The sequence below is a fragment of the Miniopterus natalensis genome, chromosome 10 (genome assembly GCF_054644295.1).
Source record: "Miniopterus natalensis isolate mMinNat1 chromosome 10, mMinNat1.hap1, whole genome shotgun sequence".
NCBI classification, from domain to species: domain Eukaryota; kingdom Metazoa; phylum Chordata; class Mammalia; order Chiroptera; family Miniopteridae; genus Miniopterus; species Miniopterus natalensis.
In genome coordinates, this window is record NC_142090.1 from 7,429,137 (window position 1) to 7,455,715 (window position 26,579).

Here is a 26,579-nt window from a genome sequence, read left to right on the forward strand (position 1 = left end):
GGGCTCATATATGGATCCCGGAAGCCCCCGAGTCAGCATGTGTGGAAACGGAGCAAGACCCACTGGTCCTTGTAGTGAAGTAGGAGCCAGATGGAAATCATTCCTGTATGAAGCCAGGATATAGGAAGAGCTACACACACGCTTAATAAAAGGGCAAACACACAAAATAAGCCCATAGGCAGTTAACTAGAAATAGGATTTTTCTTGCTCTTGGCTTTGGATAGAGGATTTTAAAAATTTCCCCTAAATATTCACAGCACTGCATTGTCAGTCCTTTGGGGCTTGGGATAGACACTGTATGACCAAGACACATGTTGAGAATTATAAAACTAAATGATCCCAGGTCTGCTGCATCCCAATTGCTTGATAGAGGCAAAAATAAATATTTCCTGAAAAACTCATCTTATTCCGATATTTAAAATATTCCCAAAGATGAATTTATAATATCAAGATCTATGATGCTCAAGGAAATAAGCCTCCCTCAGAGAGAATCAGCAGAACCTACAAACAAGAAAACCAGATGCAAAAAGTCATCAGGAGTTGGCATTAACAGAAAAAGTCCTGAACAGATGCCTAATATCCTCAAAAAAATAATTTCAAAATACATAAGGAACAAGATACTTTCAAAAATGACCACTCCTATTGGTAAAAGATCCGAATAGAGTTCCTAGAAATGAAAATTAATATAATTTAAACTAAAAAGTCAATGGAAAGGTTAGATGGATTATTGAAGTTGAGGTGTGAATTAGTAAACTGGAGAGCAGGTATAAAGAAATTATCCATAACGCACCACAGAGAAGCAAAAGGAGGAAAACTCGAATGAATAGCCTAGATGACAGAGAGAGAGAAAGTTGAACACAGAAAAGGTCTACACCTCGGGCCGTCTCTCCTTCTATACAGTGTGGTCAACCACAGTGATGGGCTGAAGTCCTTGCCCTTCTGAGGATTACTTTACGCCATTACCTTTGCGAAATAAACTGTAATGAGCCTGTGAGAATACAGCGCCCATCCATCCAGAGCACAGGCCTCAGTTTTCCCATGAAGCCTTGGGAATGGATTGAGGGTCAAGGGGTGTGAACTAGAAGTGGGTACCACGAGACTGAGTCTTGCTTTTGAAATTTAAATTGTCCCTTCTTGCAGCTCTGATTGAGTCTGGTCTTGGTTACACATTTTCTACATATCACAGAAAACTCTGTGCCCGTCTAGCTTTCCGGTGGATTCGATACCACGCAGTTTTGAACACCACGGTGAGGCATTAGGTCAAGAGCTGGGAGCAGCTTTTCAAAGGAAGATGAGCGGTTGGCAGGTAGAAGAGAGGATGGTTTTACACCCAAGCTCTTTGCATCTGCTTTGAGGGATGCCAAGGGTTTCACAGAGCACCCCTACTGGCCACAGGAACTTCAGAACAACTGAGCCTGCTCGGGCTCTGGCCCAGGTGGCAGGGCAGCTTTCCCCCCAGCCTCTTTCTGCAGCAGAGCTCTCCTGTGCACAGCAGGGTCAGCCTTACAGCTGACGCAGTCACGGGCCAGAGCAGCACAGCCAACTGCAGCATCTGTTAACACCAAGCCCAGAGAGGCCCACGAAGCATCGCACCTCTTTCTGCACGGCAGGTGTAATAGGATGCAGCAGCTTATCTCTCGTGTGAGAGGAGATGTTCCGACATGTTCCTCACCTCTGGACCACGCCAAGGCTTACCCATGTGACAGGTCCCTGACTTTTGCAGATTTTACATTGGTCTGGAGTGCACGTGTCATATACTGAGGTGTCCTGAGTGCTTTATAATTTCTATTCATGAAGAGCAATCAGCATAATGCCATCAGAGTGATGGACCAGTATTCCATCAAGATGACTAAGGGCCTCCGATCTATATTGATAGAGAGCAAGCTAAATATAGCATTGAGATTAAATAGTTAAAGGATATTTCTGAACTTTGCAGTTGAAGGCAAACTATATCTGTTTATCTTTACTGAGCTTTTCTAAACACTCTTCTTGAAGAGATTTTATCCTCAGGCTCCCAGTAGCCTCTCTTTCTGTCTGTGGATGGAGCCCTCCAGCTAGTCCTACAAATTCTCTCTCCATCCCTTCTACCCATTCACACTCATACCCACCCGCAAACACACAAGCTGTGGTGTCTGCCTGAAAGCTGTGGTTTCCTCCCTCCAGCCTGCCTCCGACAGGGTGCTCGGGCTCATCCGGATGGGAACTGGGGAGGGAGGTGGGCAGGAGGGAGCTGAGGTTCTTGCTCAGACCTTTGATCTGTGCCCAGCACTGTGTCTCCACTGCAGAAGTAAAAGCTGCTGTCATCGGGGCTCAAGTTGTTCACAGTCAGGTTGGAGAATGTTAGGATTGGGCGGCTGATGGGAAATTTTTTCTTGTTAAATCCACTTTCATAAGTGGCCTCTGAGCCCTGATTCGCAGTTGCAATCAGTGTCAAGCTCTGTCCTGGAAGCTGACGGTACCAGAACATGAAGCTGACTTGGCTATCAGCCTCACACTGGATCGTCACAGAAGTCCCACGTTGACAGATGTTTCTGCTTGGCTTTTGGGAGAGGAGAACACCAAACACAGAGCCTGGTTGCAGGGAGACAGAGAAACCCATGAGCGCTGACCAGCTTGACCCCACGCAGGAAGGTCTTTTTACTATTTGCTCCAATGTCACCTTGGATCCCGAAGAACCCCATGGCACTGCCTCCATTGTGCTCTGCCAACTGTTATTCTGTTCCATCTTATAATCCAGCCTCTTACCCCCCATCCTCTGACTGGTGGCCTCAGACCCCCTACTCCTCTACTCAATATTAGCATTAACTCCAGACTTCCCCACCCAATAAGACTCATACCTCGTCCTAGGAGAAGCAGCAGGAAAGTCAGCATCTTTAGGTGATACCCTCTCCTCTTCCCTGAGAAAAGGCACTGAGAAGTCAAACTCAAGTTCATCTTTCCTCACCACTGTGTAGCTCCTTTCCTGTTGGTTCTCTGTACCCCTCCTGTAAGTAGGAAGTTGAATTTCTGCAAAATATGGAGAAAATTAGTCTGCCCCCTAGTGGAGCTGAGTGGCTCTTTGCTCACAAGGCATCCCAGCATGCAACTGCCACCCCCCCCCCGCCCCCCATATATATGCCCACCACCTCCCCACCCATCATTATCGAGGGCCATGTATGTGCTGCCCTTTGGGTATAAAGCAAGAATAGGATGCAGCATTGACCTCAAATAACTAAGGTAAGACTAGAACATGAGGGAACCTTATAACTCAGAATTTCAACTGTCTGTGGAGTCTTCATTGTCCCAGACTGTTCCTATTATTCTTCCCTCAGCCCATTCTCCAGTAAACTGCCCTCCCCCTGATTTCCTCCCTCCCAATAAAATACTTTACTTTTGCGTAAAAGCTGAGCTAATATTTTGAGCACTTGCTCTGTGCTTTACAAGCATTATTTCAATCTATCCGTAAATTAGGCTACTTATCATCTCATGTTTAGGGATGAGACATGATGATCTTAAATAGCTACCCAAGTTCACATAGCCCAAGAGTTACTGACAGAGGCAGGACTCAAATCCATGTCTCTGTGACCCCCTCCCCAAACTCAAATGTTAACCTCAATATTGTCAAGGATGGTGTCTCCCTTTTGCAGTTGTCTGAACCTTAGTAGAACCTTGTGGATGACTGAGAATGACAAGCCAAACACTCTACAGGAAACACAGACCTTTAGAAAGATATTCTTGTAAAACTAACCTACCTCATATCTTTGATTCTATTATAAGATGCACTCTTAAAAGCAATTGTTATTTTGGGGCAGTAGTTAATACTACATTGGAAATGAATGTAGGTTGCAGGACTTACCGTATTTAGGAAAAATAGAACTGGAAAAACAATTTACCTTATGATAGAGGAAATGCAGCATGCTAGGGATAACAATATTTCAGTAACCCTTTCTCCTATGGGGTGTGTGTGTGTGTGTGTGTGTGTGTGTCCTCTACATCTATGGGAGGTGCCAGAGGCAGTGAGTGGTTCAAGATAAGCCCTGATAAGTAGTATACTGATGACAGGGTATAGAATACTCCATTTTTTTTCTTGACATCTAGGGATACATTTAAAAATGTTAGTTAAATATATCAAACTTTTAGCCAAAATAGCTCAAGATCTATTTCTATTTCATTCATCCTAAATCCTTCTAAAAATTACCAAATGACTCTATTCTTTACAGAATTGCACACCTTTTCCCCCTTACTGGTCTCTCTTTTATGAAACAGCAGCAAAGATATTCTTCTTCCTTTTCATGTTCTTCAGACAGCATTGGTGTCTCTAAGTTTTTCTATCAGGGGTGTCATGGATACCAAAGTATCATATAATTTTAATGTATTTATTTATTTATTGAATTAATACATGCACATGGTTAAAATTTCAAAAAATACAAAACAGAGGGCCAACAGTAAGGTACCCTCCCCAGAAGCAACTGGCCAATGAGTTTGCTGTATATATTAATATAAATATTCACTTATTCAAGTGTACATGTATCTGATTGGTCCTTTTATTACAGATAGTAGCAGACAGCTCAACTCTTCCTGTACCTTGCTTCTTATTTTATCAACAGTGTATTCTTATCAATATATTAAAACATTTAGTTTCTGTCAGTACATATAAATTTACCTCATTACTATTTTCCATTTTATTATGAGAATCTTCAAACATCTATAGAAATTGAAAGTATTATAATGAACGTCCGTGTGCCCACCACCTAGATTCTACCACCTAGATAAAGCTATCCATCTACCCATGTAAATTTTTGTATACATTTAAAAGTTATGTATACATGCTCACTTCTAAACACTTCAGCATGTGTATAATTAACTAGGGTTCAATAATTATTTGTGGCTTTTTTCCATATAAAATTTGCGTACAGTAAAATACACAACTCTTAAGCACCATTAAGTAAGTTTTGACAAATGCATATACCTGTGAAATCTACCAAGCTTCCTAATACTCTTTTTTTGAAGTTCTCATCTTTTAATATGTTTATTTTTTAATTAAATTTATTGGGGTGACATTTGTTCACAAAACCATACAGGTTTCAAGTGGACAACTCAATAAAACATCATCTGCACACTGCATTGTGCACCCGTTGCCCCCGGCAAAGTCTCTCTCCTGTATCCCCAAAGGGCTCATTACTACTGACAGGATAGATGTTTCATTCTTTAAAATGCAGATACTTGTCCAGATGACCGTGTGTACAGATATAAGCTAATTTTTACCACCTCTGCATCATAATTTATTCCTTCCCTGTTCAGAATTTTCCAGTAAAACGTAAGCAACCTCTTAGAGAACCTGGAGAAAGGTTGATTTTTACCAGAGCTTTTCCGTTTTTAGATTGAATGGACAGAATTTAAATTCCAGAAGCTTTCTCTTGAATCAGCCTATGGACAAATTTATCTGAAGTAGTTTAGATTGTGCGAGTGCCCCCTCGTGAAATACAATGAAGAACAAAGACATGGAGCAGAGTGACAAATGACAGTAAGAGGGACAGGGGTGGGAACGGGAAGGAAAAATTGGTTTAAAAAAATGGTAGAACAGTGCTTCTTCAATAGGTGACGACTTTCCCTCCTGGCTGGGGTAGAGTCTCATGGATTTAGGTTCGGGACAATACACAAGTCTCGGGGGGCTAGCTTCGGAATGGCCCTAGCTTGGAAACGATGTTGAGTGGGGCATGAAACAGAGCCTGCAATCTCCTGGCCAAGGTGCGTGTCCAAGGTTTGGTTGCACTGAGTGCCACCTTTTTTCTAAGTGGCACAAACGTGCCACTGAAGCCAGCATCATTCAGCCCTGAGTTAGGGTCACTGCCCTCTGGCACCTGCCCTTTTTGAGCAGAGAGGATGTGGCTGTGCAGCGCTGTGGATTTACTGCTGGCACAGAGGTACACAGATGTCTGGTCGGTGCTGGCAGACAGCAGGATCAGGGAGAAGCCCTTCTTCTCCTTCCTGGAGACATTGTACCCATCAGGGAAATCTCCCCTGTCATTATTGTTAACCCCGTAGGAGAAATGGAGCAGCCGCAGCCCCAGGCCTGGGTCTTGTCGATACCAGAACATTCTTTCATGGTTCATATCCTGAAAACACTCCATCAGAACTCGCTCTCCCTTTCTTTTGACCAGATATCTTGGGGTTTGGGTCACTTCTGCATCCATGAGACCTGGGAAAGAAGAATAAAGGGGGTGAAGAGGGAGGTCATAAAGAAGCCCCATGAGGGGAACATCTTGTATCCAGGGTCTAGAAATACTAAGACAGGGATTTGCTACCAACTCCCCAGACTCACCTACTCCCAGGAAACAAAAGGCCACACCGCAAAGGAACCCGAGTCCCATGGCAGGCTCCAGGCAAGAAGGGGCCTTCTCCCAGGCCCGGGCTACACGCTGATCGCCTCTGATGTCATTGTCCCCGCCCACACCACACTCTTGATCTCTGAGCAACCCTCAGGTTCTAGAGAGTTTAGAGGGGCTAGAGTGAAAGCCACCCTTTTTCCTCATGGGAATGTCAGTGTGTGTGTGTAGGGAAATGTTAACATGGCAGGCCTGAGACAGCTCTCTTGGAACGACTTGCCTGCAAGCTAGGCTGTTGGCTTGCATCTGGGAACCTGGATTTCAGTAGGGTCCCGCCATTTAGTAACTGGTGAGTGTAGTTCGTGGTGCCTGGGCTGCTGGCACAAACAGTGTGTTTCAGGCTGAACACCCACTTTGCTCCTTTGAGTCTGGGATTTTGGTCGTGTTAGGCATAGGGCGTTTGTGTGGTCAGCTGTATTATTTTGCTAGCCCTGCCATAACAAGTGACAAACAACAGAAATCCATTTTCTCACTATTCTGGAGGCTAGAAGTCCAAGGTCAAGGCATCAGCAGGATTGGTTTCTTCCAGGCGTCTCTCCTCGGCTTGTAGATGGCCACCTTCTCCCCTTGTTTTCACGTTTTCTTCCTTCTGTGTGTGTCTGTGTCCTAATTTCCTCTTATACGGACACCGGTTCTATTGGGAAAGGGCCCACCCCAATGATCTCATGAACATGAATTACTTCCTTAAAGACCTTATCTCCAAATACAGTCACATTCTGAGGGATTAGGGGTCAGAACTTCAGCACACGAATTTCAAGGGCACACAATTCATCCCACAACACCAGCCTCCCAAAATATCTGGGTGCTGAGTCCCTGGTGGGCCTCACTGTGCAGCAACATTGCACACGGGTGGCTGCATTTTCATTGCTGGGGCGAAAGTGTGCACCCTCCCTTATGATCTGGCTGTGTATCCTTACCAGGTCTGTGTCATAAATCTTAGCCACGTTTCCAGCATGACCTGGGGAACCTGGGAAGCAATCGTGAGGTCCAGAGGGTAAGAATGAGTTTGCCAGGTGGACCTGGCAGAGGAAGCGACGTGTGCAATCAGATGGGATCCTGGTAGCCAGGCGGCAGTCACCACTGAAATGCAATTACAAAGTAACTCCAAATAAGGTGTGAGCCCTGAGAAGTGAAGTCCAGGGCCAAGACCTGACATTAGAAGGGCAGTTTGTGTGGAGATAAAGTAGGACCGGAGAGTCGCATGCTTTTGCTGGTGAGGGCGGTGGGGACGGACAAATGCAACGGGCTGGGCAGCCTGTTGGGCCTGGAGGGAGGCCCTGAGGACCACCATGTATCTGAGGTGGAGAGAATCGCCCTCCAGCAGGTGGTGCCAGGGAAGCCACATTGGTACCAGGTGAATTCTGGTAAAGGGTCTGGGCTGAGGAAGCCCTACTGAAACAGCAGAAGTGCGGGAAAGAGGACTGTGGCAGCTCATTCACGGTGCTGGCCTCCGCCAGGACCTGGGGTGGACTCCTACTGTCTCCAGTGAGGTGGGGTGAGGTGAGGTGGGGTGAGAGGGGCTTCTGCGGGGCAGCAGCTTCCCTGGTGGGGGCAGGGCTCAGGAAGGCACAGCCCCCCCTCCCCTGGTGACAGCCCTTTCCGTGAGGAGAGGAAGTGGCTGTGCAGTGTTTGGGTTAACTGCTGGCTGAAATGTCTAGATGCCTGCAGATTAGGAGGAATTCTCAGTATTAAAAGATGCCACATCTCTTAGAGACTGCCCATCTGCTGGTTCCCCTGGCTAATAGATTGATTGTACCCTCATTTTGGCTCTTGTCTGAGTCAGCACGTATAGGTCATAGTACATATTCTGGCCACATCACAGAGACAACTTCTTTACTGACCCCGAAACCTAATTAACTGGGATTTTAGTGACATTGGTATCCACAGACATTGTGGATGAAAAGAGATGGTACCTGAGCGAGGGCTTAGGTGTGACGCCAATGTATCACCGCCTGAGAAAGGCTTGTGTAGGTAGGGGTCTGGCACACCAAGTTCAAGGACATCCTACCTATGCCCATGAACCACCTATTCTGTGGAGACAAAGGACTATAGATCAGATGGATGCCCCAGTGCTCACGGTGGGTGAGTTCATGGTGGGTGTCTGTGTTAGCTTTGGTGTTAGTCAAATAAGACCTGGGTGCTAGTGCGCCAGCCTGTGACACTGTCATGTTTGCCAGGCGTCTGTGCTCAAAGCCACCTTCCAAAGACCAGAAGCCATGCCCATTTTCTCCATAGCAGCTGAAGGGATTTTTATGCACCACTTGTCCGCTCATAATGAAAGTAGCTGGTGGCCTCTGTTTACATAAGGCCTATAGAGGTATATTCTTTTTAAAAATATATATTTTTATTGATTTCAGAGAGAGAGGAAGGGAGGGGGAGAGAGAGACACATCAATGATGAGTCATTGATTGGCTGCCTCCTGGATCGAGCCCACAACCCAGGTACATGCCCTGACCGGGAATCAAACCATGACCTCCTGGTTCATGGGTCAGTGCTCAACCACTGAGCAACACTGGTCGGGCTTAAACTTTTTTTTAATTGTAAAATTTTGTTTATTTTTTTCAATTACAGTTCACATATACTATTATAGTTGTTTCAGGTGCTTAAACTTCATCTTTATGCACATTACTGTTTCAGCGTCACACCAATTTGTATTAATGTAGAGTGATCACATTTTCCAATTAATAAAATGGAATACTGAAGAAATCATTTTTAAGGGAAGAATATAGAAATAGTCTATCTACAACATGGACAGTGAGTGAATCAAAAATTGCTATTAAAACAAATTATAAAAAGTGTCCCTTGTAGACATTTGGCTAAATCTTGTAGACATTTTGTTAGCATGTATGAGATTGACTGAGGTGTAAGTTGGGCACTGGAGGTAGACTCCATGAAGAAGTCTGAGGTTGGATTCCTCTAAGGAACAGTTTAGAACCAGAACTTCTCTGGTCCTAAGAAACAAGGGGTTAAAGAGCACAGCAATGTGGTGTCTAAAGCAGCCCAAGTTCAGAATAAAGCTACCCCATCTCTAGGCCCTGAGAGAACAGGGGTAGGTTTGTGAAATTCTACATAAGTGTGAAGGGGTCTTTCTATATCACCGTTGTCCCACAGGCTCCCATGGAAGAGCGGTCACTCATGATGACTTCCAGGAGCTAGGAGTAAGTCATTGGATGGCAGATCCATTTCACAGGGAACGGTCTTTGGTCTTATAATCTCCACTTACATCGCCGATTTAATTAGTACAATTCTATTTATATTGAGGATGTGATAAAAACTAGTGAAAGCCCAGCTTAGACCTAAGGAGCTGCAACTTTTGTTGTTCAGAAATGTCTGAGCAAGTCTGTCAAAAAGAAAGGACTGCACCCTGGAAGCCTATGCCTGTGACAGCGTGAGATGCCCCCCGAGGGAGCTCATCCTGAAGGAAGGGGGGCTGGCAGGGTGGATCAGCCCAGTAAGACAGTCTGGGCTCCTGGAGGGATGAGTGGATTCGGAGCTCAGCTGGGTTTGCGTTGCCAGAATTCATGCCTGGATGAGATTCTCTGCATTCCCTGATTCCATGTAATAATTACTCTTTTAGTGGCGGGTGATGTATGTGATTCAATGAGACTTTGAGCTGAAGTCTCTGTGAGACATTGGGGCTCAAGAAACAGAAGCGCAGGCTTGTCCCTCCAACACAGAGAAGAAAGAGGAAACGCTTGAGCAAAAGCCTTCCTCTTGTACTTCGTTAGTAGAGCTACTGCCCCTCCCGCAGGGAACAGCACCTGGGGCGAAGGTGGAACCTGCTGGGAGCAGCAGTAGGGTCTGCGGCATTGTACTGCTCTGCGAATGAAATGGTACAGAGCAGCGCGGCCGGGGTGGCTCAGTGGTTGAACGTCCACCTAGGGACCAAGAGGCCACAGTTCAATTCCCGGTCAGGGCACATACCCTGGTTACCGGCTTGGTCCCCAGCATGGGGGTGCAGGAGGCAGCCGATGGATGATGTTTCTCTCTCATTGATGTTTCTCTCTATCCCTCTCCCTTCCTTTTTCTCTCAAAATCAATAAAACATTTTTAAAAAAGACACAGAACAGAAGCATCAGCAGTGGCTGGCAGGTAGTTTAGGGCCCATCAGGAAAAGAAAAGGGTCCCATGGCACAGTGATACCCAAGAGAGGCAACGACATCCTTGTCAGGGTGACATACAGCACAGAGTAAACACAGGGCTGGAGTAGAGGAAGCATAAACTCTACTAGATGCATGATTTGTCTTGTTTATATACACATGTGAAGACCCCTGGAATCTCCCTAAACTATAGGAGAGGACTCTGCAGGGCCTTAGCTTCTGGAGCAGTCAGAGGGGTGTTGGGGAGCTGATCTAAGACTCATTCATTCATTCACTTAAGGCTACTTTCATCAGGCACTCTGGTAAGCGTGAGGATTTTTTATAAAGGCAAACACTATAGGCATGGTCCCTGCTTTCATCAACCTCAATATCTATGAGTGTAAATTTCAAACAACAAACAATTGGGCGTCATAGTTGCCATGAGGATAGAGGTTCAGGCTGTTGTAAGAGCACCTAGCAGAGGAACTAACCAAACCAATCAGGGATTCAAGGACATTTTCCTAGGGGAAATGACTTCTCAGTTGGTATGCAGAAGGGTTATTGTTAGTTAGGCATCCAGGTAGATAGGGAGAGGAAGGGTGCTTTACATAAAATGAACATTATAGGTGATGAGCCAGGAGTGAGTCAGCATAGGACATCCTTGGGGACATGAAAGGTGGAATATGCCTGGTAGAATGAAGGCAGTTATGGCAACTGTAGAAAGAGGGAGTTCACGTTAGGCTGGTAGACAGTAGGCAAAGACCACATCTGTCTTTGGGTGTGAGGGTGCTGAGAGGCTTGTGAAGGAACAAAACCTTGAGGCTTTAGTCGGTTTAATGGAAGAACCTAATAGGTTTTAAGCTCAAGGAGTAGTTTGTGGGTTGGGGCAGGTGGCAAACTAAAAGGGAGGGCGGCTACTTGAAAGGTGGTGAAGGAATCCAGGTGAGAGATGACATTTGCTGGACCATGGTGTTATCAGCGAGGTTAGAAAAATTAGTAAAACTTTGCAAGGAATTTAATACTTAGGAATGTGGAGGGGGTGGCCAGGGGATTAGGTGTGGAAGGAGAGGACATCTCTGGCTCAGGCATTTGGGCGGATGGCAGGCCCTTTGCTAAGATGTCAGATTTAGCAAACAACTCAGAATGTGCTAGTCCCCCGGTGACAAAAACACACACACCAGGAATAGGATCTGGGGTATGGGACAACATCCTGTCCAGTGATAGGGCTGGAATGCAATGCTCAGAGTGGGCAACAGTGGCGGTGAGGGAGGAGAAAGGAGGGCAGGGCGTGTACAGTTCCTTGTCTGGGAAAGGAGTTCCTGGCCCCGGCACTAGGCCTAACGGTCAGCTCGCCCTGCCTGACCTCCGCCCAGCTCACTGGTGCGGCAAGTGAGGGCAGGACACATTGCAGAGGGTCTGCGGTGCCCGGAGGCCCCGAGCTGGGCACTGGGGGAGGGCCTTCCTTCTGGTTGGGTGGCCTCCCGGGGGAGGGGCCTCCTCGCTCTGTGGCTGCCCCTTTGTGTGGAGAGCAGCTGGCTGCGCAGTGCTGTGTACTGACTGCTGGCACAGGGGTCCAGAGAGGCCTGGCTGACGCTGGTTGCCTCCGGGGTCAGTGGGAAATTCCGTTTCTCGGTTCGGGACACGTTGTACCCTTCAGAGACGTCTCCCTTTTCAAAATGGTCAACGTCAATTGAATAATAGATCAGCGTCAGACCCAGCCCTGGGTCTTGTCGGTACCAGTACATAGCGTCATGGCTCATATCCTGAGAACAATTCACTATTAACTTCTTCTTGGTCTCTGTGAGGACATGTCTAGGAGTCTGGATCACTTCGGCTTCCGTGGGGCCTGAGAGGGAAGGAGGCAGAGCTAGAGACAGCCGAGGAGGGTGCCTGGTGCCTCTAGGAAGGGAGTCCAGCTGAGACCTGCAAGCCCCCGCCAAGGGTTGCCCAGCTCAGACTCACCTACTCCCAGGAGACAAACCACCGCCCAGCCCAGGAGCCGGGGGCCCATGGCAGCATCACAGGCGTTCCCAGCTCTCGGGGCCCAGGTTGATTTCTACAGCACCCCATCTGGCCCTCATTCTCAGGAGAGAAGCCGCCCCCTTTCCTCAGAAGGCTGACGTTTAACACCGGCAGCCAGTGCTGGCCAGTGCGGGCTGGCAAGGCTGTGGTCGCTGCCATGGTCCTTGCTCTGCTCTGAGGCTGATGTTCCTAAGCATTCACAATGTCTTCTTATCTGTACGCTCTTGTCCAACTTGGCGAATGTTTCTATATTCTGCAGCTTTATAATGGAACGTGGTATAGCATACGTGAGTATCACTTAGAAATATGACATGAGACTCATGCCATCCTCAAATCTCTACGTTTATACTGTAGGCCTCGTTTCTGCTCTGTGGACAAAAATTCCAAGTATGTTTCGTCTTTGTCGATCCACTGATTTATTTTTGAGCCACTGCCTTTTAAGAGTCTCATGTGTAGAAACAGTCAAATCCACACCATGGATTATTTTATTGGTCTGTAACCAGTTTAAACTCCTAGTCACGGGGCTCTTTCCTCATCAGCAGATTGGACTTGGTCGCAGCTGCTAGCAGCCGCTGTCCTCAAGGTTGGAGTTTGGGGTATCTTTCTTCCTTTCGGTCTTCTCTCTCCTTCTCCTGGGGACCCTGCCTGAGGCTGGGAGGTGTCACAGCTTCTCTTCTGAGCTCCTCTAGCAGCTGCACGTATGGCTCGTCTTTCTGGGCACTGAGTCCTTCCTGCATTGAGGTGACTTTCCTGGGGTTCCCCTTTGAAAACCTTTGAGATTTTCTTGTGCTTTGTTGGAACCAAAGTATTCTTGGGGCGGGGGGAGAAAGAAGACAGAGAAGGAGACTGTCCCATCCCTCCTAATTGCTTCCAACCACAGCTACAGCTTCCCAGAGAGCTTCTGTATTTTGCCAAATCATTACCATCTTCAAACAAGAACTGGCCCTCAGCCCAGCTCAGGGGCTTCCCTCATACCTCAGAGCTGCTTTCTCACCCCCAGCAGCCCCTATTCCATGTGAATGAGGGACGGAGCTGCTCCCACGGCATCAACTCTGTTCTAAGAAGGAGCATCCTCTCTTTACCTGTCTGCACCATCCTCTCCTGGAAAACACTGTGGGGAGCAAGCTCGGTTCTGCCTCAGTCCTGGGTATTAGTGTCGCCCTGGCAAGTCTTTCATATCCCAGCTGTGGGCCCAGGGGTTCTGACGGAAAGAACACAGTGTTCATTCTCAAGAACCCGCCTCAAGTCAATAATTCCGTATTACAGTACTTAGTAAACGTTGTTATTCCAAATTTCATCTTTAGAAATCCTTCACAGTTTACCCACATCCACAAAGTGAAACTCACTCTCTATTTATGCTCCTGTCCATGGATCTTCCCAGGTTCCATGGTGCTCCCAACATCGAGGTGGATGACACCATATAGAGGCATAGTTTGGCCCAATTGTTTTCCATATTAGGTTAACCCAAGGTTCTGTATTCCTAGCCCCCCACCAGCTAATTCGCTCTCTTCAGACACATGCACCTCCCGCTCTCCCCATCCCACTGACCGCGGGGCTGCTCTGGTCTCTTCTTTTTCTCTCTCCATCAACCAAGACACTGAAGCGCTGCTGTTCACCTGCGTCCCCGATATGCTCACGTTAGGAACTAGTTGCTGGGCTTTCCTACGCTTCCTTTCTAGAACCTTCCCTGTGATCCCTCTTTCCCAGGGTCACCACGTTCAAGAGCGTGAGGCCCCACCTAGCAAACCTGCTCCTTCCCTCACCCACCCTCCCTGGGTCCAGCATCCTGACGGCAATAATTCCCCCTGCCTTTTCCCAATTGAGCAGCCATTTCTTTGTAGCCCCTGTAGAAGAACACAAGTTTTACCCTTTTCTATATAGAAATCTATTTTCTATGGGTGATCCCGAGCCCAGGCATAGACTGTAGAATTTTCACCACATGTCAAATCCAATTTTACGTGCGTGCTGGCCATTTTTGTTCTAAGCAATCACTCTACCCTCTCTGTTTCCCTATACTGTATGACTAACCTTTGAAAGACCTCGAGAGAGGTATCTGTATATTGGGCTTTCTTTCCGTTGGTGATATACGGCGTTCATTTTTATCAAACTTCCCCTTTCATCCTCTGAAATGCAGTTTTTATTAAGGGATATCATAGCATCCTCTAGTGGAAGGCGACTGCCATGGGCAGAATAAGGGCCCCTATGAGGTGCTGAAGTCCTAATCCCCTCAACCCTGAACGTTTAGGTTGCAGAAGGGAATGAAGGTTGTGGATGCAATTAAGGTTGTCAGTCAGCTGACCTTGAGCAAGGAAGGGTATCCTGGATTATCCGGTTGGGCCCAATCTTATCACATGGCTCCTTAAAAGTGGAGGACACTTCCCAGCTGTGTTTAGAGGGAGGCGTGAGCTTGGGAGAAAGGTCAGAGGTGGAACATTGCTCATGAGGGCAGGGTCGCTGCACTCCTTGGGTTTGCCATTTGGGTGCAGGGAATGTGGCTGCTCTGACACAGGGTTGGTGCAGAAGGACTCAGCTCTCCGGTGTCCTGATTTTCTTGGCCTTTGTTCCCCATTGGTTGGCAGACAAAATTCTAAGAATATCCCCGATGATCCTTGCCCATGCATAATCCCCTCCTGTTTGAATGTAGGTGGAATCTATATACCTGATGAGATATCACTCCTAGGATTATATTATGTTTTGTTGACAAAAGAAATATTATCCAGGTGGGTCTATTATAATCTCACAAGCCCTTTAAAAGCCCAGTTTCTCCAGCTGGTAGCAGAAGAGAAGGTCGGAGAGCTTTCTGAAGCATAAGAAGAATTTAAGGAGCATTTCTGACTTTGGAGGTTGGGGAGGAGGAGGGGGCCTGGAAAGAGACTGCAAGGAACCCAGGGAAACTCCCAGTGACAGACCACAAGGAAACAGGGTCTTAATTCCTACCACCACAAGGAACTGAAGTCTGCCAATAATAGGAATAAGCCAGGAGGAGGGGCTGGGCTTCAGAAAAGCATGCAGCCACAGGATACCTTGATTTCAGTCTTGTAAAACCATGAGCAGAGAACTCAGCCCCACCGTCCTGGACCTCCGACATGCAGAACTGTGAGATAAGCAGATAGTATTGTTTTAACCCCACTAAGTTTTTCCTCCCTCTGGCTAAGCCTGAGCCCAGATACTGACTGCAAACCTTTCACAACCCTCTGCCTTCTGCGTGGTCTTCTGTTGGTGCTCGGGCCACCCCATCTGAGGAAGTCCCACTACAATACCTGTTTTCTTGTACAATGGGATCCAGTTTTTGAGAGACTCCATTGAAGAGCCTCTGAAGATCTTTTCAATCTCTCAAGATCAGAATTCAATTTCATCAAAATTCTCCCACACCTGTAACTGAAAAATGAAGTTTGCCTTAGAAAATATTCACATTGGGTTCATGTGTTCTAACCTAGTGAAATAATCAGGGGCAAAGACTTGATTCCAGTAGGAAAGGTGTCTTACAGGGGATGAGAATGGGAAATGAGAAGTGAGGATTAGTAAGGTCAAGGCAGGGCTTTACTGCAATCCTGTTGTGGAATCTTCTCCTAATTGGGACCAGGGATCTTGAGGGTGGCATCCCCTCCCTCATTGCTTTGCCTCTGTTTTGTGCAGAGAGGATATGGCCGTGCAGTGCTGTGGACTGACTGCTGGCGCAGAAGTTCACAGATGTCTGGTTGGGGCTGACAGACTCCAGGGTCAGGGGGAGATATTTCGATTCCTTTTGAGGGACACGATGCCCTTCAGGGACATCTCCTTTTTCAATGGTGCCGGCATCAGTTGAGTAGCAGATCAGCTGTAATCTGTATCCCAGGTCTTGGCGATATCAGTACATTGAAAAATAATTCATATTCCATGCACACTGTAGAGTTCATTCTTTTTTTGTCCGAGACCCTATGTCGTGGGAACTGTGTGACTATAGCATCCTGGAGGCCTATGTAAGAAAAATAGGTGATCAAATAAAGATAGAGGCTGGGGAGGGGACACGGATGCTAAGGTCCTGAAGAGACGTTTTGTTGTTGGAGGCTCAGAAGTCAGTGACAGGGTCCCTCATCTGTGCCCAGGACTCACCTACTCTGAGGAGACAAATGACGACACAGCAGAGGAGCCTGCAGCTCATGGCAGCACTGGATGAAATGCCCTTGGGACCGGGAGGAGTTCAGTCTCTGACACCAACGCCTGTCATCTACCTCCTGGCCAAAGCCCACACCCTCCTCCCTCTGCTGCAGAAGAGAACTGACAGCCTCTTCTCTCAATTAACAGAATGTGGTGGTTTCATTGATTCAGGCCACTTCATTGTTTGTGTTCTTTTAAAGAATTAGCATGGCTATGTTTCGCCCCCATGAATTTTCTAATTCCCCTTATATGACTTACCTTTATTTGATGTGGCGGGTTTGCATCCTTTGAATTTTTTCATTCATTTCTATGAACGCCACACAATCCCCTCATTTTTTCCATGTAATGCTTGTGTCCCTTCTCTTTTCTGTGGGCCGATTCTTAAGGGAGTGAAGAGGAATGGAGCAGCCAGTGCATAGAAACTTAGTAGCATATGGTAGGTGCCTAGAACACGTTCAGAGATGATTTGGATCAGTCTGGCCAGCGGTTCCACCAGATAGAACTGGGCATGGACAAATGCTGAGGCAAGGATGTGCAGCAGCTGTTTCCATTCGAGTGATCTACTAACTGCTCTGAAAAACGCTGGCCTGGGGAAAAAAGCATTTTAGGAAAATTGGAAGATGCTAGTCACCACAGATGAACTGAAGTTCAAATGACATTGATGCAGCTTTCTACTATTTAAGATCATTTCTAGGCAGATATTTTTCAATCCTCAAATTCAAGGTCACCTGAGGATATGGCTATGAGTAGATCAACGGCCAGCATGAGAGTGCAAAGATGTCTCCGGGGCCAGGGAGAAACCCTCTTTCTTCTTCTGGGAGACTCTGCCCTCATCAGGGACCCTTTTACAGTATAGCCAGTGACAAGGAGAAATGGGTCAGCTATAGTCCCGGCCTGGGACCTGGTCAGAGTGGAACATTCTGTCATGACCAAAATCCTAAAGGCATTCAAAAAAAATTTCCCCTCTCTACTTCCCTAGATCTCTAGGCTCTGGGTCACTCCAACACCAGGTGGCCTGTGGAAGAAAGATGCAGAAATTATAAGCAGTGTCCACCTGGGAGTCCAATGTTTTGGACATGAAAAAAAATTGTGCTGGAGCCTAGAACGCCAGGATCAGATTTTTTCTTGTGTTCCATGATCTCGTCCACTCAGGAGACAAGAAGGCTATTTCTCGGAGGGGCCTGATGCCCACGGCAGGGTGGGGAAGGAAAGGGGCCTCTTCCGGCTCTTGTTAGCCTGGGGGTGGTTTGCCTGTGATGTCACGGCCTCTGCCAGCCCGTAATCCCAGCCTACACGGATGGAGCCTTCCCTGCCCTTCACACATTACCAGTCATCACATGACTTTCCTGGACAATTCAGATTGGGAAAAACAACTGTTCTTTGGGGTTTATGCACGCTGTTATTTTCTATTCTTCCTGAACCAACCTTAGTTCTTCATGACAGTCGTGATATTACTTAACAGCTACATTGCTCTAGGGTAGTTAACATAGGAGGCGCTAGAGGGAGACTGCTTGGATTTGAACACTGCTTCTGTTACTGTCATCTCAAGCCAGTGAATGAACTGTTTAGCACCTTGAATTTTATTAATATAAATTTATTATTTTTTTAAATTTATCTTTATTGTTGAAAGTATTACAGGTGTGTGTGTGTGTGTGTGTGTGTCCCATTGATGTGATTTTTGCTAATAAAAGGACTAGTCTTACAGAGTTGCTGTGAGGGTTAAATCAGTTAATGTGTTCAGTGGTTATAACAATGCCTAATACATAGTCATCGCTCATTAAGGTTTAGCTTTCAAAATGGTTAACTAGTAGTACCGCTACTAATATTACTGCTGCTTACATCATTACTGTTTATTACTGAGTCTAATTTTTGTGCTGGGGATTGTGTTAGGCAATCCACATACATTTTCTTGACTAAATTAAACCTCTGGGAGCCACATAGTACTGAGTCCATTTTATAGATTAAGGAATCATCTTTAGAGAGATTAAGTAGCTTGGTAAAACTAGAACATGACCAGATAAGTCTAATTCATATTCTATCGAATGTTTAAATAATAACTAATAATAACTAATACCATGGTGAAGAGATTAAGCCAAACAAAGAGTCTGGCTGACTTCACTCTCTGGAGACCCCAAGACAGAGGTTTCACCTGTGAGCCCAGCACTCACCTCTTCTCAGGAGACACAGGGCCCCCTAGCTGATGGCTGTACTTTGTCCATTGCCTACTCGAAGTCCTGCAGATGGAGACCAGCATCTCTAAGATTCGTTGTACTCACGGAAGAAGCAGCACTGATCTGTGAAGTAGCTTCCCGGTGGTCAGGGAAGTCTCCAGAGATCCGGGGCTGAGGGCAGGGGAGTTGTGGAGAGTTTGGCTTGCAACCACAGTTTCTGTCTCATGTAGATTTAGTGAAAAGTTCATTGGCTTAGAGGTAGAGCACTGAAAGTGTTCAGTTCAGGTCCTTCTACTATCCCAAGCTGTGGGAAGAGGGATTGGGCTTAGGATTTTGAGTCAGTGCGTGTGAAGTAAGTAGTTGTACGGGAGGAATGAACCATTGACCAGAGAAAGAGAGAGATTGTGGAGAAAATCACAGGAACCTCCTGCTTCTCAGCTAGTAGGCTCTACAGCAGGTAGCCAATAATATCGCACTTATCTGGAAGGACACAACTGTGCAAGCCTCAATGGGACACTGAGTTAGATGCAGGGGAGAAGTCTGCCCTGACTGTGGGTTCAGCATTCCCCAGCCTGGGAGAGGCTGACTTACCCAGGGTTCATTTTCTACTCAGGCTGTTGCTCAGACCACACTGGCCCCTCAGAGCTGGGGAGTCTGGGAAGATCCACAGTGGCTTCTGTAGGTTAGAGGTTTATAAAGATGGAGCTTCCTCACTGCCCTTTCATTATTTATTTATTTTAAAAATAAGCTTTTATTGATTTTAGAGAGAGAAGAAGGGAGAGGGAGAGAGATAGAAACATCAATGAGAGAGAAACATCAGTCAGCTGCCTTCTGCACGCCCCCTACTGGAGATCGAGCCTGCAACACGAGCATGTGCCCTGCCTGGGAACCGAACCCGTAACCTCTTGGTGTATGGCGTGATGCTCTACCAACTGAGCCACACTGGCTGGGCTGTGACTAGCCTTTTTGTGCAGGCTGTAGGTGCCCGGGTGGCCCTGGGTGGCTGCTGGCACAGAGGTACCGAGACGTCTGTGAAGGGCCGGTTGATGCCAGTGTTAGAGGACAATGTTCCTTTCTTATTCTGGAGACAGTGGACTCAAAGGGCAGGTCTCCTTTCTCCGTGCTATTAGCACCATACGGGTAATGGATCAGTTGGAGTTCCATTCCCGGGTCTTGATTATACCAGTACATTTTGTCATGGCCCATGGTTTGAGAACATTCCAGAGTAATTATCTTTCCTGTCCCTGTAACACAGTGTCTTGGGGTCTGGTAGACATCAGCATCCATGGGGCCTGAGAGAAAGACAAAAATCGTCAACGGAGTCCTGGATGACCTTGATGCTGGATCCAGGTGCAAACCCTGATGGGGGGAAATGTTCCTTTCTGATTTTAGAGAAATCTATCTTGACTCACCTGCCTTCAGAAGATAAAGGGCTATGTAGCAGAGGAGCCTGAGAGCCATGGGCACAATTAGGGTGAGAAGGGTGTCTACCAGTTCTGAGGAAGTCATTGTGTGACAACACAGTCCTTGCAACTTTGCTGGGCCCCACAGCCATCCTGTTGCTTTTATAGCCCTTTTCTCATCAAAGGACAAATATTTTTGCTCACTTCTCACATCCAAAGTAGGCTGGAGACTTTGCTTATTTATCTTAACTCAGGTCTCTAGTTTTTTCACAAAACATTGAGTTGCAACTGTTTTACAAGCTGTGAAGGTGAGGACTGCGGAGCTTTGAGAGGCTATTACGGGAGGGTTTGACCTAGTTAGGAAAGTTGGGAAAGGAAGTGATGTTTGAGGGGCATCCTGAAGGATGAACTAGAAAGAACTCAAAGCTGAGAGAGAACATTCAAAAGAACGGCCCAGTGAACAGAGTGGCTGGATCAGACGGGCCACAGGAGAGCATGTGGCAAAAAGTCAATGAGGCAGCCGTTTAGATAACACGTGTGGAGGGCTCGAAGCTGTAGCTGACACTCACCGAGTTCTCAGAAAATGTACTGTGATTATCGTGTGCTAATTACACAGCTTTCTCAGTCTGAACCCTCACGGACTTGGCATTTGGACTTTACCAACGTTCTCAATTTGGGCTCCATTCCTCTTTCGTTTAACTGCACCATCAATCCTGTCAGAGAGGAGACTCAGCTCAGCAGTTCTTTCCGATACATGCTTTTGGTTGCATGGGCTAAACATTTGTGGGCGCTGCTGCAGTAAACAGCACCCAAACCAAGTACTAGCCTCTCCCCTCCTGTTCCTCATTTGTCTCAACATAAAAGTCTGTAGCTTTGATTCTGAGTCTCCAAGATGAATCCCAGGAGTCCCTTTGCCCTTCACCAGCTCCCTTTGTCCTAGTTCACAAGGGTCCACAGCTGATATCCAATAAAGTTCTTGCTTATGTCCTGCTGACCTGGGGTTTTGGACATTGACTACTATTATAGTTGCATTATTTAAGGATCGCCTCTTCGGTTTTTATGTATTTTATACATAGCACCTGTCGGCTCCTGTGCGCTCTTGCTTTCTCATATAACCTGAAGGGATATAGTGATTATGGCCTACCCAACCCTGAAATAGCCTTGTCCCACCAGGGGCTCCTTTAAGACAAAGGTAATCATTAAAGTCATTAATGAAAGCTGGTCTTAGCCTCATAGGAAGAAAAATAAGTACAATGGTACTGCCCCCTGCTGGAAAAAAAAAAAGACGAAATGGGTGAATAGATACTTAAGAGATTTGGGGAGATTCCTTCTGATGAACTTTAAAGAAACAGAAAGGAGAGAGGCCCCGGGTTGTTCTAAGTGTAAGAAGGTTGAATTTGGGCGATGAGTTGATGAAAGTTCTTATATCACAGTAGAAGTGATTAAAGAAAGAGGGAAGAGGGAAGGGATAGATCTTGAGTTGGGAGTAGATATGTGAGAGGCTCAGGTCCTGCTCAGAGGAAGGGGAACTTGAAGGCAGAGTGAACTGTCTGCCCCTTGTCACCCAGCAGTGGAATGACTCCCGCATGGCCGATCTTTCAGGTAGAGCCAGGGAAGCCTCTGGGTCAGCTGTTGGGGATATCTAAACATCAACAATTAAGGATATAGGAATTATCAAAGACAATTGCTACATATGTCTATACATAATTTTAGCCCAATAAAACACCCTCTCTCATTTTTCAGTCTTCTTACCTAACTCTGCTTAAGCAAATATACGTTCTTTCCTTTAAAAGGAACTCCAAGGGCGAGGAGAACTTAAATAAACGTGCATCAGAACTCAGAGAGCATGTTACTTGGGAGAAAATCCTGAAGAGCTACTTGAAGGCATATTCGAGTCTATTTTCCTTCCCTCCCTCCCTCCCTTTGTTCTTTCTATCTTTCCCTTGCTAAGTCAGACATGGTACTCTTCTAGGGATATGAAATTGGAGGGACATCACTCTTAAACTAAAGAGTAGATAGTCTTGGAAAGAGTTCACTGGCTCCCAGAAGGGTCCCCCCTACAGGGATGCCAGGGATTTATTCCAATGTCTTAAGAGAAAGAAGAACCTCCAAGCTCTCAGCTCTGGCTCCACGTTGGAGAGCAGGCAGATGTTTTGCAATTCAGTACATCTACATAATAAGACAAGTCTATCTTCTCTGGCAGGTTCTGACTGATCTCACCAGGGATCCAAGTGTGGGGCAGCAGATGAAAGATAACTTTTCTAGACCACAGTCTCTAGTGCTTGAACTTCACCTTCTGAGTCAGATTTAATGGTCATTAAATTTACTTAGAATGAAATTTCAGGGTGTTCTTAGGATAGAGGCAACCAGCTACAGACCTAAGCAGTGGTTGAGCTTGGAGGAACTGGTACTGAGAAAGGGCTGGCAGGATAAAGGGGCTGGCAGCAGGAATGGAATGGAGTCGGGATGTTGCAAAGTAGGTGGAGACAGAGGCCCAAGAACCATTAAAAACCACATTGCATTTGAGACAGTAAGAAATGCTCTGATTGAAAATCATGATGGTGTTGCCAAATGCTCAGGTTCATTCTCCTGGAAGAACACTATTAGGCTAGCCCCACTAGAAGAGATACGGAGTTCTAAGGCAGTTCCCTTTTTAATATTTTGAAGACCCTCCATACTGTTTTCCACAGTGGCTGCACCAATTTGCATTCCCACCAGCAGCGCACGCGGGGTCCCTTTTCTCCACAGCCTCGCCAACTCTTGTTGTTTGTTCGTTTATTGACGACAGCCATTCTGACTCAGCAATTCCACTTCTGGGTGTATATCCAAAGAAACCTGAAACACTAATTCAATAAAATATGTGCACCCCTAAGTTCATTGCAGCGTTATTTACAGTAGCTAAGATCCGGAAGCAGCCCACGTGCCCATCAATAGACAAGGAGATAAAAAAGCTGTGGTACATATATACAGTGGAATATTTCTCGGCTATAAAATGGATTAAATCTTACCATTTGCCACAGCATGGATGGACCTAGAGGGTATTGTGCTAAGTGAAATGAGTTGGTCAGAGTAAGATTTGTCTTACCATGTGATTGCACTTATGTGTGGAATCTAAAGAACAAAATAAATGAACAAACAAAATTGAAACAGACTCATAGATACAGAGAACAGACTGATGTTTGCCAGAGGGGAGGGGGCTGGGAAGCTGGGTGAAAAGGTGAAGGGATTAAGTACAAATTGGTAGGTACAAAAGAGTCACGAGGATGTAAAGTACAAGTATAGGGAATATAGTCAATAATATTGTAATAACTATGTATGGGGACAGGTGGGGACAGGAAATATCGGGAGGGACATTTTGTAAAGTATATAATTATCTAACCACTATGCTGTACACCTGAAACTAATACAAAATAATATTGAATGTCAACTGTAATTGAAAATAATTAAGGTCTAAAAAAAAAGAGATAAAGAGGGTCAGTAGGCACAAGAGAAGGGTTCCGTTTAGCCTGTGGTTTCAGAGTCATCAAATGCCTGGGGCGTTGACCCAGGGTGGCCCTAAGCTCAGACTGAGGCTCACCCAGTGTCAGACTACTAAGAGCTCTCAGGATCCCACATCCCACCTCGTGGAAGCCTTCTGTGCCCTTCTGAGCAAATAGCCCACCCACGTGCCTGTCTTTCTGTGTAGAGAGCAGGTGGCCGAGAAACGCTGTGTGAATTACTGCTGGCGCAGAAGTAAACAGCTGACTGGGCTGGGCTGGCAGTCTTTATAAGGAGGGAGAATTTCATTTTCTCCCCTCGAGAGACACTGTAGCCATCAGGGACATCTCCTTCGTTACTCTTGTTGACTTCGTAGGAATAGTAGATCAGCCGTAGCCCCAGTCCTGGGTCTTGTCGATACCAGTACATATTGTCATGACCCTTATTCTGAGAACATCCCAGAACAATGCTGTTTCCTGTCCCTGCGATCTTATTCCTTGGAGTCTGGGTAACACCAGTATCCATGGACCCTGGGAGGAAACAAAACAGAAACTGGAGACAGAGCCTAGAAGGGTCCTCTTGCTACAGTCTCAAGGGACAAGCGTGGGCCAGGATCTGGGAAATGTAAGGCAGGCATTCCCCATCTGTTTCCCAAACTCACCTGTTCCCAGGAGACAAAAGGCCACACAGCAGAGGAGCATGGAGCCCATGGCTGGGAGAGGCAAGGCGGAGGTGTTTCCAGCTCTGAGTGTTGGGGGAAACAGGGCTTAGAAGTAGGAAATTGTAAGGATTCACTCAGCGATGTCATTGTCCCTCCCAACTTTCTAGGCCTCAGAGGAAGTTACAGCCTGCCCCCCCCCCCCAAGGCCTAGCCTCTCTCCTCTCGCTCAGGGAGGTGGTGCTCCCGCTTACTTTTCCTATGTCCTGTCAGCGGAGGCTGGAAGCACTCCCTCCGGGCCCTGGTTCTTCCCTGCTGTCCGCCAGAGAGCAGCCTCTCTCCCCCTCCCCAGGGCTGACTCTTCCAGTCCAGGTATCAAGAAAATTCACAGGCCTTTCAAACAGAGGGGTCTGGCCTCGTTGGCGGGTTGTGACACTAACATCTCTCTTCTTTCTGCATCTGTTCATTTCTTTCTAACTCACGTCGAGGTAACCCATGCGATTTGAATATATTCAGCATAAAGCTTGAAAGGTGTTTCTTTTTTTTTTGGCCCAAGGTCAGCACTACTAACTTTCTTCCAAGTTGCCACTGCTCTCTAGTGGCTGCTGCTTTTCTGGTCACCGTTTCTGGGGGGAGATCGGTACTGAAAACGCTGGCTCATTGCAGGAAGGCGCTCACTTCCTGTGGGTATGCATTTCGCAGAAACCCAAACACCTTCACTCACAGGGTGAGTTAACTGAAAATGGTTGAATAGTTTTAGCATGACATCAGTCATTCCCGATGTTAGGAGGAGAGTGTTCAATAGTTCAATGCAGCAAATTACAAACATAGCACAGCTCCAAGGAGAGTGTGCCCCCCTGTCTGACCTGATTAAGCAGTGCTCACCCCCATGGCATGCGCCCCAAACTGCTCACCCTGCTACATAACACATTAGGAAAGGTTTAAAAATATTTTCCTTCTGATTATGAAAATTCCTAATATATGCAAGTGAGATATAATAGTGTAACGAGCCCCTCTGTCTCAGCTTTGGTAATCACCACCTCTGGCCTCCCTCGTTTGTTCTCTAGACACTTCTCTCGCCCCCGTGTCGTTTTGCATAGTTGCTGTTTTATTTAGGAGCAGCCAAGCGACGCTTTACACCCACCGTGTACATTGCATATGACATAAACCAGTGTCCTCGCCCTTCTAATCTCTCCTTCTGGGTAGAGCTCTCCATTAATAACACCAATGGAAATATAGGTTTATTCCGGTAAAATGCTTACCCAGGGTGTCAATTAGTACAAGCAGGTAATTATAATGAAGATGATCATTTTCGGGTTGTCAACGGGAAAATATCATTGCCCTGTTTGCGGTTCCTAAAGTCAACATGCTGTTTTGCTGCCCCCTGCTGGGGACAGTGATTTGAGTGCAAGAGAGACTGAGAGCTGAGTGCTGAGCTATTATTGGGGGGGTCATAGGTTGAGAGAGCAAAGACTCAGGTCCGGTGGAGCCCTTCCGGGGAAGTTTGTAGATGCAGAGCGAGGGGAGAGGAAGCAGAAATCACTCTGGGAGCAGAATCTAGGCCAGAGCAGGAGGCAGAGACGATTAACGGAGACTCGAATGGATGGAGGGGACACATAATTGGATGGCAATGGAACTGAAAAAGGCACTCTAATTTCCAGACAGCCGAGAGGGTCCTTGGTGCATGGGTCAATGTCTCCCTACCCTGGGAGACTAGGGTGCATATGGCTCTCAAATCTGGTGTATGAGCCACATTTTCTCATTTGTCAATTATTGATCTGTATAACCCTCTGGCACCAAGGGTGCTAGATGAGAAACGGCATTTTACTACTGGTTAGTGCTTCTGTGTCATAAGAAGAAAACTGTCCTATATTACCTCCTATAGGATTTGTAGCTTTTGCTTTTACACTTAGCCCTGAGATTCACCTCATATTGATTTTTAGTTAAGGTGTGAGATACCAGTAAAGTTCATTTCTTTCCGTGTGCTTAGCCACTTGTTCCAACATCATTTGTTGAGAAAATTGCTATCTCAATGCATTAAAATTGCCAATCCATAAACATGATATACCTTGGCATTTCAGTGTTTTCTTTAATGTCCCTTAGCCATGGTTTATAGTTGTTCATTGAACATCTTTTGCTAAATTTATTCCTCTTACTGATACTTTTGTACGTGGTATTTTTTTCTGGCAGTTAATTTCTCAGTTGTTTGCAACTGGTATGAAAACGCTTCATTTTTTTCTATTGCTAAATTTGCTAATTATTTCTAC

The 26,579-nt window shown here is 46.4% G+C and overlaps 1 gene segment (V, D, J or C); it reads right to left on the reverse strand.

Moving 5' to 3' along the window:
- Nucleotides 1–12,455, reverse strand: part of LOC107523783 (T cell receptor beta constant 1-like) — a 36,471-nt gene extending 24,016 nt beyond the window's left edge. Inside the window, 3 exon segments of the C gene segment in view lie at nucleotides 9,724–9,737; nucleotides 12,003–12,290; nucleotides 12,407–12,455. Of these exon segments, the coding sequence occupies nucleotides 9,724–9,737; nucleotides 12,003–12,290; nucleotides 12,407–12,455 (351 nt within the window).
- Nucleotides 12,456–26,579: the final 14,124 nt, after the last annotated feature.